Source organism: Nansenia antarctica (assembly GCF_963989245.1).
Source record: "Nansenia antarctica genome assembly, chromosome: 7".
In the NCBI taxonomy this organism is placed as follows: Eukaryota; Metazoa; Chordata; class Actinopteri; order Argentiniformes; family Microstomatidae; genus Nansenia; species Nansenia antarctica.
This window is the reverse complement of record NC_137677.1, coordinates 2,081,741-2,096,416: the sequence shown is the minus strand read 5'-3', so window position 1 is coordinate 2,096,416 and position 14,676 is coordinate 2,081,741. Positions and strand designations below refer to the sequence as shown.

The 14,676-nt window shown below is 42.2% G+C and overlaps 1 protein-coding gene across 1 annotated transcript in view; it reads left to right on the top strand.

The window, feature by feature from the left end:
• The window catches only part of oca2 (oculocutaneous albinism II), a gene marked incomplete at both ends in the record, with an annotated part of 81,882 nt that overhangs the window by 3,005 nt on the left and 64,201 nt on the right, over positions 1-14,676 (top strand). The window contains 6 exons of the mRNA XM_080535975.1: positions 1,270-1,467; positions 2,105-2,162; positions 2,291-2,363; positions 2,937-3,100; positions 3,523-3,605; positions 4,938-5,091. Of these exons, the coding sequence (XP_080392101.1) occupies positions 1,270-1,467; positions 2,105-2,162; positions 2,291-2,363; positions 2,937-3,100; positions 3,523-3,605; positions 4,938-5,091 (730 nt within the window). The remainder of the gene's footprint in view (positions 1-1,269; positions 1,468-2,104; positions 2,163-2,290; positions 2,364-2,936; positions 3,101-3,522; positions 3,606-4,937; positions 5,092-14,676) is intronic.

The window sequence follows — 14,676 nt, the reverse complement described above, 5'->3', positions numbered from 1 at the left end:
TGACATGCACTATTGACATGCACTATTGTCATGCACTATTGACATGCACTATTGTCATGCACTATTGACATGCACTATTGTCATGCATTATTGTCATGCACTATTGACATGCACTATTGTCATGCACTATTGTCACTGCACATTCATACTTATTGCATCTTCCTTCACATAACGGTTTTGGAGTCACCAAACAGTGTGGAATAAGCCTTTATGGATTTCTTAAGTGCAAGGTTATAAATGGACCATAACAATGACCATTGTTAAGACATCGACACACTGAGGAATTGGCCATAGAGAATAATGGACAAAGACAATTTATATGAGGGTGTATCAATCAATCTTGGTTGTCCAAACAATATACTAGCACCAATATAATCAGCTATGACACTATGTCCCCATTTCACTTGCATTTTTAGCACATCCTAAATTGAGGATGTTTCTCCATGAACACTGTTAAATCTAGTATTTTTATATAACATCATTTTGGACAAACGGATTATACTTTTTCCCCAATTTGTCATGAAATACAATCATGGCATGTCATATGCAATGGAATGAAAGGTCACTCTCTGTTTATGAGATGGTTCAATCCAGAACATCGTGACCCAACCATTTCACTTTCACATTGTACTTGAGATTGTTTTTGATATCTCCAGGCTTTTGTTTGATCTGTTTATCCATGTTACTGTATGTAGGCCAGGTTTGAAGCATTAGTCTGTCTTATTATGCCATGTCTGGAGCTGTCATGTATTAGGCCAATGCATTGAAATCATAGATCCATTTTGTGTTGTTCTGACTGTTTATTAGTACGGTATGTTTGGTGAAGCCTTGCTTGTATGAAAGCATTGATGGCTGATTTAATTAAGCAATATCACACGAGAGGGAGTGCTGTTATAAACAATCACAGTCATGCTGATATTCAGTATAACAGCACGACCTCCAGTGTGATATTGCTTTTATACAACAGTTCTACAGCGCAATTTATTAGTTAACAGTAATAAGTGACAACAGATTATGATTTGTTTGTTTATTTAATCATTTATTTTGGCTCTGTCAACAAAAAATAGTTCCGCAAATGGACTGTTGACTAGTAACCTGAACACAAACATCTGCAGGCTAGCTACTTTGTATTAACGGTCATTTCGGAGTGATACATATAGTTAAAAGTCCCAGCACTGTATATCAGCACTCATGGAATGCCTCTTGTCCAATCAAATTACTTGGTCGGAACTAACTGTTGTATAAACCATGATATTCTATATTCTATAGTATGAGCTACATGACCCTGCATGACCCTGGTTATACTGGAGGGGAGGAGCCGTGGGACTGCAGCGCCATGGAGCTGGAGAAGAGGTGTCGTCTGGGGAGTGAGGTCAACAGCCTGTCCCTGTCCCGCTCCACCTCCACAGACAAGAGTGACCCCCTGGACAACCTCCACCTCAACTTCAAACTCTCCAGCAGTGTCAGGTGACCTCCCTCTTCTACGCTCTCTGCTGATACTGTATCGTATCGTGCTAGGTACCCAGCTCGTGAGCTTAGAATGATAAGGTTCTATCTCCGTTTAGAATGATAAGGTTCTATCTCCGTTTAGGGCAGTTCAGAGATAAGCGTCAAAGTGTTTTGTGAGATGGAACCTTTGTATTTTATGAATTACTAACTCAAAAATGTCAACATTTTAAAAATAACACCACACAGGCATTAATAAACACCTAATGGATCAGATTATGTAAAAAACTCAATTTGGACAAAAATGGAGATAGAACCTTATAATTCTAACGTCACGAGGTCTCAAAGTGCCACTGTAACTACAGGAATCTTGGGTATTTGATGAGAGTATGTTATCCTCATGAATGTTTAACATGTTGGCCAATGTTAATATGAAAAATTATGAATAAAAGATTAGCATGTGAATGGCTTAACCAGTGATGGTATGATGTAGACAGGATCTCAGGACCATTGAGTCCCACAGGTGTCGGTTAATGACTTTTAAAAGTCACACAGACACTGCAAGAGTTTCATACTACATGTGTGCAAGGTTGAATGACTGTACTTCAACAGTATACGACAGTGTATGACCTGGAACAATTCTCTTTTTTCATTTCAGATGCTGCTTCAGGAATTCTAAAATCGCCTGTATCTTTGCAATTGTCGTTCTCTGTTCCGTACGTAAGATAACGTATTCTATTGTGACATCATCGTCGGTTATTGATGATTATGAAAGATGGAAAAAGTGTCTGTGTTTATGTGACTGTGGATGTTTCTAAATGTGACGAGGCTGTGCTGGTTTCAGTTGTTCTTCAGTATGTACCCAGACCGAGACAACCCCTGGAGGATGCTGGCGGTCTCATCTACAGAGAGCTACTGTATCCTTCCCTTGCCTCGGTCCCAACCAGCGCAAGAGATGTTAACAATGTCTGTTAATACTACACCTGGTTGTGTGAGATGGAGCTGCAGTGGGAGTAGATATCTATCACCCATAATTTGGGGCGGCTGTGTCTCAGGAGGTAGAGTCGCCGTCTAATGATCACAAGGTTGGCAGATCGGCGGTTCGAGCCCCGGCTGGCCACATGTCGAAGTGTCCTTGGGCAAGACGATGAACCCCAAAATTGCTCCCAGTGAGCGGGCCAGCGCCTTGCATGGCAGCTTGCCGCCATTGGTGTGTGAATGTGTGTGTGAATGGGTGAATGAGAGGCCGTTGTAAAGCGCTTTGGAGCATTATTATTTATTTACCATACCCATGGCTGACTGGGAACAGTCAGTGCTCGAGTATATTGATCTGAATCCCTTTACAAAGGTAACAGTGGACAGTAGCCCATAGTACAGTAGCCCATAGTACAGATGTTCAAGACACACAAGTAGCATCGAGCTCAAAGGACGTCCACAGTCGTTTACTTGTTGGTGTTTCAGTCGTGTTTCTTGACTGACGCGTCTCACAGCCATGAACCTGACGGACTTCCGGGACAACGCCTTGCTGAAGCTGCAGGTGGGCGGGCCCTTCAAAGACGGGATGGTGCCTAAGGACCTGACCAATCAGGAGTACGTCCTGATCCAGGTAGAGCAGACTGAGGAGGTGGGGCCGCGGAGGAGGCGGGCTGAGCAGGTAAGAGCCTTCGCTTGCCGCACTCTGGACTGTAGCTTCTGAATAGCTGGCATTCTCTCTCCCTTCTCTATCCTGACGTTGTTTGTACTTTCTCAGACTACCTACACAAGGTACACAATGTTTTGTGACGTTAGAATTATAAGGTTCTATCTCCATTTTTGTCAAAATGTAGTTTTTTACATAATCTGATCCATTATGTGTTTATTAATGCCTGTGTGGTGTTATTTTTTTAAATGATGACATTTTTTAGTTAGTAATTAATCAAATACAAAGGTTCCATCTCACAAAACATAATGGAATGTAAAAACTTTGACGCTCAATATCTCTGAACTGCCCTAGACGTAGATAGAACCTTATGATTCTAATCTCACGGATTGGCAGCTGTGCACGTCGGACACCTGATGGTTTCCTGTGTTGAACAGGTGGTTTATAACTGGACCATCCCGCTGCATTCTGAACGGAGTGACCAGATTCTGACGACAAGAACGTTTGAGATGCTAAGCAGGTATCGTCACATCTTTACACTATGCCATTTCTGATGTTGCAACTTTAACATTGTAACAAAATGTAATGTATTTAGAATGGGCATCAGGTACTGTACTGAGGTATTCAGAATCAGAATCAGAAGACTTTATTGCCATGACATGTAAACATGTTAGGTATTTGGTTTGGGACAGTGGAGCACGGTTTACAGCAGGACAGGTGCAAGACAGGACAAGACAGACCAACATCATAGTGCAAAAAGTAATAAATAAATATAAATATAAGAAGTGCAAAAAGTGCCAAAAGATCAGGGGCCCTATTATGCACTTCATAAGTCTTAAGCAATAAGATGAGGCGGTAGATCTAAACTTAAGACGTGGAGGCGTGGTCAAGGCCACTTTGCTATTATGCGTGCTGTAGTGGGCGCCTAAGACCCGGCGCTAAGCCCAGAAATTAGTCATGGGTGTGTTTTGGGCGTCTTCTCAATCAACCCAATCAGCGTGCCAGGTGCCATTCCCTTTCAGAACCGGCTGCGTTAAGTCATAAGCGCTATGCTATTATGCAGTTCATAGGCGCCTAAGAAGTTTTCAAACCACTTCTTAGCGCTAGGCGCAAAGTCAGATCGCATAATAGCAGGGGCGCCTAGCGCACTTCATTAACATATGAACACTCCCACAATGAGTAATATATGCACGGGAGTCTTACGTCTTATGTGTGGGCGCCTAGCGACACCTGCATAATAGCAGTAGCACGTATGAAGCGCATAATAAGGGTGGCGGTAGGTCTTAACCTGGCGGTGCGTCTTAATTAAGACTTAAGACGGCAAGTTAAGAAGTGCATAATAGGGCCCCAAGTGTTCAGGTCAAGACAGTCCAAAGCTCTCTGAGTGGGGGTGGAGGGAGGGTAGATAGATGGGGGGCAGGTCAGGGGGGGTATACTGTACCAATGTACTGTACTGTACTGTAATGTAGGTCCCAATTGCTTATTTTGAAAACCAGGCTGAGCTCAGTGTAATCCCTGTCCACACGTTCCATCTATCTTCCATGTGGCACATCCCCAGGTCTGACAGGTCTGTCTGTGAGAAGACGGCAGACAAAACACACCCCTGTGCTTATCAATGACCTGAGCCATTGTGTGCACCTGCACCTCATCGCCAATTACCTTTATGAGTAGACCAGCAGCCATTTTGGATGACCCAAGTCAGAGTGTTTTATACTGCATACTCACCTCAGGGTAGTTGGGAGGATGATGAGCCATGACACTGACATGCATTGTATGTATATCTGTATGTGTGTCTGATAAGGCACATGCTAAATGCTAACTCCTCTGTGCGCACTTGTATTCCACCACCTAGCGAGCCCATCCTCATCACCATCCAGGCGTTCCTCCAGGACAGCCGGGCGGTCCCTCTGTCCATGACCCACCAGTCCCTCTTCGTCAACGTGGAGACGCAGGTGGTCATCGCCGCCGTCATCCTGGCGGGGGTGTACGTCCTCATCATCACCGAGGTAACTGCCCCCTGCCTCTCTTCCAGGGCTGTTCAGTGTACTACATTTACGGGGGGCGGCTGTGGCGCAGGAGGTCGTCTAATGATCACAAGGTTGGCAGATCGGCGGTTCGAGTCGAGCCCCGGCTGGCCACATGTCGAAGTGTCCTTGGGCAAGACACTGAACCCCAAATTGCTCCCAGTCAGCGGGCCGGTGCCTTGCATGGCAGCTTGCCGCCACTGGTGTGTGAATGTGTGTGTGAATAGGTGAATGAGAGGCCGTTGTAAAGCGCTTTGGAGCAGCAAAAAAGGTGCTATATAAGTGCAGTCCATTTACCATTTTACCACTCTCCCCCAGCCCATACGTTTGGTCAGGTTTACCTCGTTAGATCAACATGTTCATGTTCGTTTTGAAACACGGAGATGTGTCAGAGATGTGCATTATTATCATTCGCTCAGGAGATGTAGGCGGTCCACGTAGTCAAAGAGGTGCTGTATTCACCCTCCCGCCCACGGCCCACGCACAGCAGGTATATTTAGCACAGCGCTTTGTGATCGTACTCAGAAATATCTCTCGCCTATGGTCGATTCTAAACACTCCCTATTTATATCCATACCAGCCTATTTATATAATTGACTTGGGATGTTTTTGCCCAGTATATCTGTCTATTTATAGGCATGTGTGTGTGTGGTTAGAATTAGAAGGGTTCATCCCTCTGATCTAGAGAGGAGGGCTGGACAATCTGGGGCTGGCTGGGTCATGATAATATAATAATAACGAATGCCATTTAGCTGACACTTTTATCCATTGCAGTGAGTGTATATGTTACGTTACATGTGGGAATACGGAACATGTGGGAAAACTAGGGTTAGGGTTAGGTGCTAGGGTTAGGGGTCGGGTTAGGGTTAGGATTAGACATACCAGCATGCACCTAACCCTAACCCTAGTTTTCCCCACATGTACCGTATTCCCACATGTACCGTAACATATACATTTTTCAGTATATGTGGTCCCAGTGGGAATTGAACCCCCAATCCAAGCATTGTTAGCACCATGCTCTAAAGGCTGATCCACAGAGGAGCAGGACGGTACCGACCCTGAGAGGACAACACAGCCAGGGCCTGATCTGGTCCACTGTCCACATGCAACACCCCCTAACCCCAACCCTCTGTCACCAGGCGGGGTGCCCCTAGTCCCCATAGGCAGCTGTAGACCACAGCATGTCTTTACACATCACACTTCCCATTCATACTGCTGACCTGCCATCATTACAACATGGCCCTGCTGCTGTCATCAACCAATGAATAGAGTAGAGGAGGACACTTAGTGGAAGTTTGTGTGTACCACAATCACAGGGTAGGAAGGCCTTTACATTGGTCAAATATATCAGTTGTTTGGAATTGTTTTCAATGGGAACTCAATACTGTAGCTATGCTCCTACGCTTATGCCCAGAGTGGGAACAGTCCTCTCAAAGGCATGGCTTAAGAAGAAGATGCCACATTTCCATAGCTTGTTCTGTCATCAGCAGAGAACAACAGTTCTGTAGTTGTCCACTAGAGGGCAGTGTCTGGTCCCCATATGTGGTGAAGTCTCCCCATGTCTCGTCACTCACAGTTCTGTGCTCATCACACAGATACGTGCGGGGAGCGCAAAGTGGTTTAGTAAAGATATGACAAATTAGATCAATAAGAGGATCACTGGAGATTTGAGCCATATGCACCCTTTTCATATTCACCATGGTGGTCTAAATGTCTGGTTCTTGCATTCAATGGACTTCCTACTCAGGTCCAATGACTGTCAATGACTATGAAATTGCCTATTTTCTTTCTTGTCATTTGCATAAAGCCAATCAAGGAAGCAATACATGGAAGCAATTTTCTTATTTGCCATTGACCCGCTTTCCTTGATGATTTTATCAAAGGACTACTTTGCAATTGTCTGCCTGATCTCTCCTTCTGATTGGCACGACTAACGTTCTGAATAAATAACATTGTGAGGTCACAATGCACTTTAGAGAGAATCATCATTGTCATTCCCATTAAAAGGCGTCGTTGGCAATAGACCTGACAGCAGTAATGTGAATGTAATACATATTCTGATGTTTTAATTGAAGTTTATAGCTTATAAAGCTAACAGACGTTTTGGGACATTGTTTGAAATAGAAGTTTTTACTTTCAAGGCTAGACAGCTGATCTCTCAGATGGATAAATGAAGCCCCCACTGTGTGATCAAGGCTTTTTATTCCTTCACACATTTCACATTTGGAGGATATTGTTTCACATTGGTGTTACAGATGGGTGCAGTTCTCAGAGCAGCCTCTAGGTGTCTCCCTCTGCCCACTCTGCTGTCTCACTCGCTCACTCATCATGGACTTATTACATCATGGACATATTACCTGCAGGAAAATGGAGCTAGAATTTGTAATGTAAAAAATAGAACAGTTAGATATCTAATCATTCTCTCTCTTCAACACCCTGGATATCTGATCATTCTCTCTCTTCAACACATATCTAATCATTCTGCACCAACCTGGGACTTTGTAAGAACACCAACAAGCCAAAGTGTAATTTGAACAGATTATTAACTATCACTTCTGCCAGGCATCAGCGGGTAGGTAGCCGCCGGTTGCGCCATCCTTCTCTGCTTCCTCCTCCTCCTCATCCTCCAATCGATTCAGCCCCATGAAGGAGAGCAGGGTAATCCATCCAAAACACAAACAGTGTTTCAGCAATCAGACTTATACAAAGTCCTGAACAAGCAAATTTGACAAGACTTGTGACAACCATATCAATAGACATCCTGACATCTGGCTAGCTAAATGCAGATACAATGATATGGTCCCTGACAAAGATACTTTGCTTCTGGGAGATTACTAGAGATGATTTCTATCAGAGTAACTACTATCTTCATCCTCCACCACCTCCTACTCTGACTCACAAGGTTCTCAGTCAAGGCAGCCGGGTCAAAGGTAGATTCCCCAGCAAGCAGTTGGCTGGCCTTCTCTTTGCCAAGGTCTGCTACTAGATTGAGGAGCTTGGCATCCAGCAGTGCCTCCCGGACACTGTGAACTGTGAGGGAAAACAAAGAGCGACGTCATTATTAAAGCAGGAGGGGAAATGGACTGTGAAAGGTGGTGGGAAGAGGCACTTTGCTTATACAGTTCATAGGTCCATATATATTTGGACACTGACAGAACGTTCATAATTTTGGCTCTTTACACCACCACAATAGACTTGAAATGAAACAATCAAGATGTGCAGACGTTCAGCATTGATTGAGGGTAATTTGAGGGTAATCAGATGAACAGTGTAGGAATTTCAACAGTTTCTACATGTGACCCCCCTTTTTTTAATATAGTAGGTTAAACCCTGAACACCATGGATTGAATAGGTTGGAAAACCCTAAAACAAATAGCACACAAAGCAAGGTGGGTAAACTCTATTCACTAAGATAAAAAGGTTCAAACAGTTTACTTGCATTCACTGGACTAACATCACTGATGCCATCGTTGGTATTGTGTGGTTTAAATAAAGTTTAGTAAACCAAGATAGACGAGAGACGCACACAAATAAACAGGTGAAGTTGTTTCTTTGAACGGTAAAGATAATGCACATTATTTAGAAACTATAGCCACAGCCCCGAGGTTACAATGTTTGACAATAGAAAACAGGCTTGAACAAAGCCACTTACTCCGCGACGATGGCATTTCATAATTCAAGTGCAACTCCCAAAATAGATCTATCATGTACCGAACAGATGGGCTCACTAACATTGTTTACTTCTTCTTCATTCTGGTTTCTGCCTTTTCCATGGCGTAAAAGAGACCGTCGACAAAATACTTAGGGCGAAAATGAACTTCACAATTTTGGACTCCGGCCCATGCCTTATGCAGAGAGGTGAGAGAGAATATTTATCATAGCATACCTTCTTTAAAAAGTTTGTTGGCCTCCAGCAGAACCTCAGTGAGTTTGTCGTTGGGTTTCAACATGTCCTCTCGGTTTTCTGTGAACAGATATAATCAATGGTCAAGCCAACTCAGTATCCCTGAAAGGTGTCAAAAATAGTTACACAAAGTGGGGGAAATATGGCAGTCCTAAACAAGACTATCATGCTTTATGCAACAGTTAGTTCCGACCAAGTAATTTGATTGGACAAGAGGCATTCCATGAGTGCTGATATACAGTATAACAGCACTGGGACCTTTAACTATGTATCACTCCGCCGCACAGATGTTCTACTAAATGACCGTTAATTAGACTACATGTTTGTGTTCAGGTTACTAGGCAACCGTCCATTTGAAGTTCAGTTGCGGAACTATTTTTAGTTTATTTTTATGATTAAATAAACAAACAAATCATAATCTGTTGTCGCTTATTACTGTTAACTAATAAATCGCGCTGTAGAACTGTTGTATAAAAGCAATATCACACTCGAGGTCTGCGGCCTCGTACCTACGACCGAATCACAGCCGTGCTGATATTCAGTATAACACACTCCCTCTCGTGTGATATTGCTTAAGTGTCCTCCACTCACGTTGAACCGTGCTGATGAGGTCTCGGTACTTGCTCCGGATCTCACTCCTTCGAGCCGGGTCATCACCATCATCCTTCATGTCTCTCCCATCCTGTCTGGCCGTGGACTCTTCACCTCTGTTTACTGCTCTCCGGCTCATCTTGGAAGAATTAGGTGTTCTGTGGTCTTCTAACCTCTTTTCCTCTTCCAAACTGAGACGTGATGGGGGGGGGGGGGGAAACGTTTGGATTAGTAAAGAAGTGTAGCTAATAGGGCTGTTACGATTATTCGACGTCGTCGACGTCACCGACTACGTCAATACGTCGGTTAGCGTAATATGCGTCGGTTAGTCGCAAATAAAAAAAAAGACTTTTTTTTTTTTTTTACCTTTATTTTACCAGGCGAGACAATTAAGTGTATGAGTGAAAATGGATAGCTACTAGCTAATGTTACACAAGCAATGTAGCTCACCACAGTTCGTATGTCTTGTCTTCTGGTGTTAGTAACGTTAGCTATGTAGCTGGCTAGCTACGGTAGCCTATTGTCATTGTGGTGCGAGCACCTACTGTACGTTATCTAGCTCGTAGCTCGCATGCTACGTTAGCATCAATTTAGCTAATCATAACATAGCAGCGAGAGTAACGTTAGCTAGCTATGTGTTGTGGTGATGGACAGACTTCTAAATGGCCATGTTGGCATTCAAGTTGGCTAAACATAGCAGTGAGGTGGAGACAAAAAGTTTTTTTTTTTTTACAGTACAAAAATTATCGTTAGACTTATCGATAAATTAGTCGTTAGACTAACCGAATAACCGATAAAATAATCGCTAGATTAATCGTTAGAAAAATAGTCGTTTGGGACAGCACTAGTAGCTAACCCTTCTGTGGTGGATGTTGGATTAAGAATGCCACGGTGATTCACTTAGACAGATATTAGGGCTGGGTATCGCCACTGATTTCCCAAAACGATTCGATTCCGATTCACAGCTCCCAATTCGATTCGATTCACGATTCGATTCGATTCGATTCGATTCCGATTCGATCTAGTTACAATATACATTTTTTGCTTGAATATGAAAGAGATTCTCCGAACTAATGCTATAAATGGTTCAAGGAACCCTATAACATGTAGCATTGTTAAACATATCAATGAATTGACTCCAAAGCAGTTACATGAATGTACTTTTTATTTACATATGACTTTGCTTTTGTCCAGCTCATCTCTAAAGTCACATTTTTAAAATCCAAAATGCACCCAGACATCTGACTTTAAGCCTGGTGGTGACTTGAGTGTCCCTGCCATCGCAATGTTTTTAGATTTTAGTGTTGAGACCTCACGTTGCGTGAGATATGATAAATTCTTGTAGCGCGAGATCTGGCCACGAGATCTCGTTGCGGGTTGAAGCTGCAAGCAAAAAAAAAAAAAAAAAAAAAAAAAAATCGATCTCGGGATTTATGAATCGATAATCGCTCATTTTAATGAAGATCGATTCAGAATCGGGAAATCGATTTTTTTAACCCAGCCCTAACAGATATATATATATTGTAAATCGATTTGCATGAAGGCTTCGGTTAAATGTAAAAAAAACAACATTAAATTAAATCAAGTATCGAACAGGCAACCTTCAGACCTCTAGCTGGCTGCCTTAACCCCTGCGCCAAACACACCACTGTGATGATGGCAATGCAAGTTGATAGACATACCTTTTTGTTTTTGTTTACACTTCTTTATTTATTTATCTATCTATCGATCTATCACACTTTCAAAAGATCAAGTTATCTATCACACAATCAAACTAGAGAGAAAAACATATTGGAGAAATTGTGGAAGCAAGGCAAGCAATATTGGGTAGGATTGGATTGGTAGAGCCTATAGTAATCAGCCTGAATCGAATGTTGTCTTGCGACGTCGCATCGCACGCCGTGTGCATTGGCCTTAAGCACTCAACATTTAGGTAGTTACATCTGAACATTTAGGTAGTTACATCTCAACATTTAGGTAGTTACATCTCAACATTTAGGTAGTTACATCTGAACATTTAGGTAGTTACATCTCAACATGTAGGTAGTTACATCTGAACATTTAGGTAGTTACATCTCAACATGTAGGTAGTTACATCTGAACATTTAGGTAGTTACATCTCAACATTTAGGTAGTTACATCTCAACATGTAGGTAGTTACATCTCAACATGTAGGTAGTTACATCCACTCTGGCCATACTATCCCCATGGGGACGAGTTGAGAGTTCTAAATCCGTTGTTAAGCAAAATAGGGGGACATTTTAAACTGTTCGAAATATCCCAAATAATGCGAAATAGTGTACATTTACCTGTTAATTAATGTTATCCTTACACTTCCTGCAGAAAACTGTTTTCTTCATACAAACAAACAATACCGTATAAGCAGTAAGCATTTAATTTGCATATTTAAACATAATATTTCAGAAAACTTGTAATACAAAAAATGTTAGTCTTAATGTAAGTGATTAACTGGTGAAGTTTCATGGTGATATCTATTAGTTAAATTGTTTATCCTATTAACTGGCTGTGTTGCGCCTGGCACAAAAACCCACATTTTCGACCCCTGAATTTACCGTGATCCAATAAATATTAAGACTTTTAATATGTTATTTGGTTGTCCCTAGGGATCACAAAAAAAACTTGCATGATTACTATTGCAATTTCCCCTGGGTTAAACCACAGATTGACTGGACTAGGAGGGGGGTTGGTAGCGGGGAAAGGCCAGGTCTTTTGGCAAAATGGCGCCATCTCATGGGAGCCGCGTGGCGAGATACAAGATGGCGCCGTAGCATCACAAGCTATGCTAACAAACTATGATCATCAGTATCTAGTCATCTCAGTCGAGATGTTCAACAATATATTTTAAAAGGGATGCAAGTGTACTTTCTCTCTCTCATCAAAAATATAAAACAGTCATGTTGAGCTACCTCTCTCCAATTCGACTAGTCCACCTGGGACTGGATCTGTGTAATGGAAGTCTCTCTGTGTGACACTGACTCTGCTGTCTGTCTGTCACTGACACTAGTCTGGACCACCTTGTCATCACCAAAGGCATACCTAGATGTTTCACATCATGTTAACTTGTCACTGACATTCTCAGAGTGAAGTAAATTCTTAGTGGTTTGACTAATTTATAAGACTTACCCCAATCTCTTCTTCTCTCTTCTCCTTCTTCTTCTCTCTTCTCTTCTTCTTCTTCTCTCTTCTCTTCTTCTTCTCTTCTTCTCTCTTCCAGCAGTTGGATTGGTTTGGTTCTCAGTGGAAATCTTGGGGAAGGTCATATTTGTTGCTGTTAATCAGGGTCATGGTATGACTGAATTTTTGTTTTAATTATTATTATTTTTGTGTAGTAGGAGTATAAATAATGATGTTAGATACGTTTTGGAGTTGTTTAGGGGGAGAGAAATTGCTAATAATGATACTAAATGTGTCAGAAAAAGCGGATTTTTTTTATCCTGGTGCATCATGGGAAATGCAAAAGTAAGTTGAGTATATCCAGAGTTCTGTAATAGTTATATGCATGGGGATAATTTCAAAGAATTGTAAAAATTATGCCGATTCTAACCCTGTGTTTTGTTGTTGTAAAATTTGTTGCGTTTTTTGTGTTAAAGCTAACCCATGACATTAAAATTAGTAATATCCATGATTTGATACATTTTTTAAATTGTTAGTAGTAATTTTATTAAGTAGAAATGATGCCGATTCTAATGTAGTTATTCTTTTTCGTCAAACTTGTTGCGTTTTCGTTCAGGAGCTGAATTACTGTACGCTTCTGTACGCTTCTATACGTTTCTATACGCTTCTCTACGCTTCTGTACGTTTCTATCTTTTTAATATATATGCCTTTGAATTACTAAATAATTAAATGATGATTATATAATACCCTAAATAACTAATATCCTAAATTAGGATTAAGGTTAGGGTTAGGGTTAGGGTTAGGGTTAGGGTTAGGGTTAGGGTTAGGTTTCTGGCAAAGAGCTCCAACTGTAAGATACCATGTGCAGGTTGACCAGTTTCTTTAGGCCAACCACGTATGATGCAGAGGGAGAAGCACTCCACTACACACAAATAGTACCGTGCTGATGTTCAACTGGTAGTGCTACATTGTTTTTGTCCATCTTGGTGGGTCTGACGTCTCGGAGCACCGGTAGCTCGGAAGTAGGGGAAGGTACACGCGTACTTCTCCACGTCCTGATTGGTCAGCTGTCAGAAAGGCGCTTGACATCACACAGCGCCTTTCTGAAAAGTTAAAAGGCAGCTGCGCTTTTCTCATGCTTTTTAAAAGGCGGACGCTTTTTCCCTTTTCCCATAGGGTTGTATGTAAAAAGGCACTGAAGGCCACGCTTTTTTCTTTAAAAATAAGTCAAGTGTGAACACCCCCTAATAAACTCTTTCACGTTGCGTTCAGCCAATCACTCAACCCGTTAGTTTGTTGTTTGTAAATATGACATAAAGGCCAATGATTGGTGCTTACGTCACTGTCACTACTGTAAATACATTTGATTTGATTTGATTTGACTTGTCACTCATTTCTGGCGCTAAAATTATTTTCAACTAGCTCAACTAGCTTCCTAATTAGCTGTCTAGTGTCTGATTTGATGTGAAAATGTCCAAAAGACAGTTGAGCCTTCTTCAGGCATTTGGGAGAGGGAAGAAAAAAAAAATATGCGAAGAGAGCAACACCAGCGAAGGCGCCAGCAGCAGTCAGCTACACGGTGACGAGCCCCCTACGGTAGCTAGCTGTGTAGCTAGGCCGAGCCCCGAGGACACACAGCAGCAGAGGTATGAGGTTGTATGTGCTGGCTCTGAAGATGACATTGGCTGTGTCATTGGTGAACTGAAAACGACATCAGACTCTGTAAAACTGAAAATGTTACAGACGAGATTCAAGCCTCCCAGAGGTTGGATACCCCCAAGTAGGGTAATATGTGGGAAGCAACGGAAAATACCGGAGGAGTTTTTTGATGAGAGCATTTACCCCACTCTGCGTTACAGTAAAAGCGTTGATGGCGTTTTTTGTGTAGCTTGCATGCTTTTCTCATCAGGAGACATGATTCTGAGAACGAAGCCAC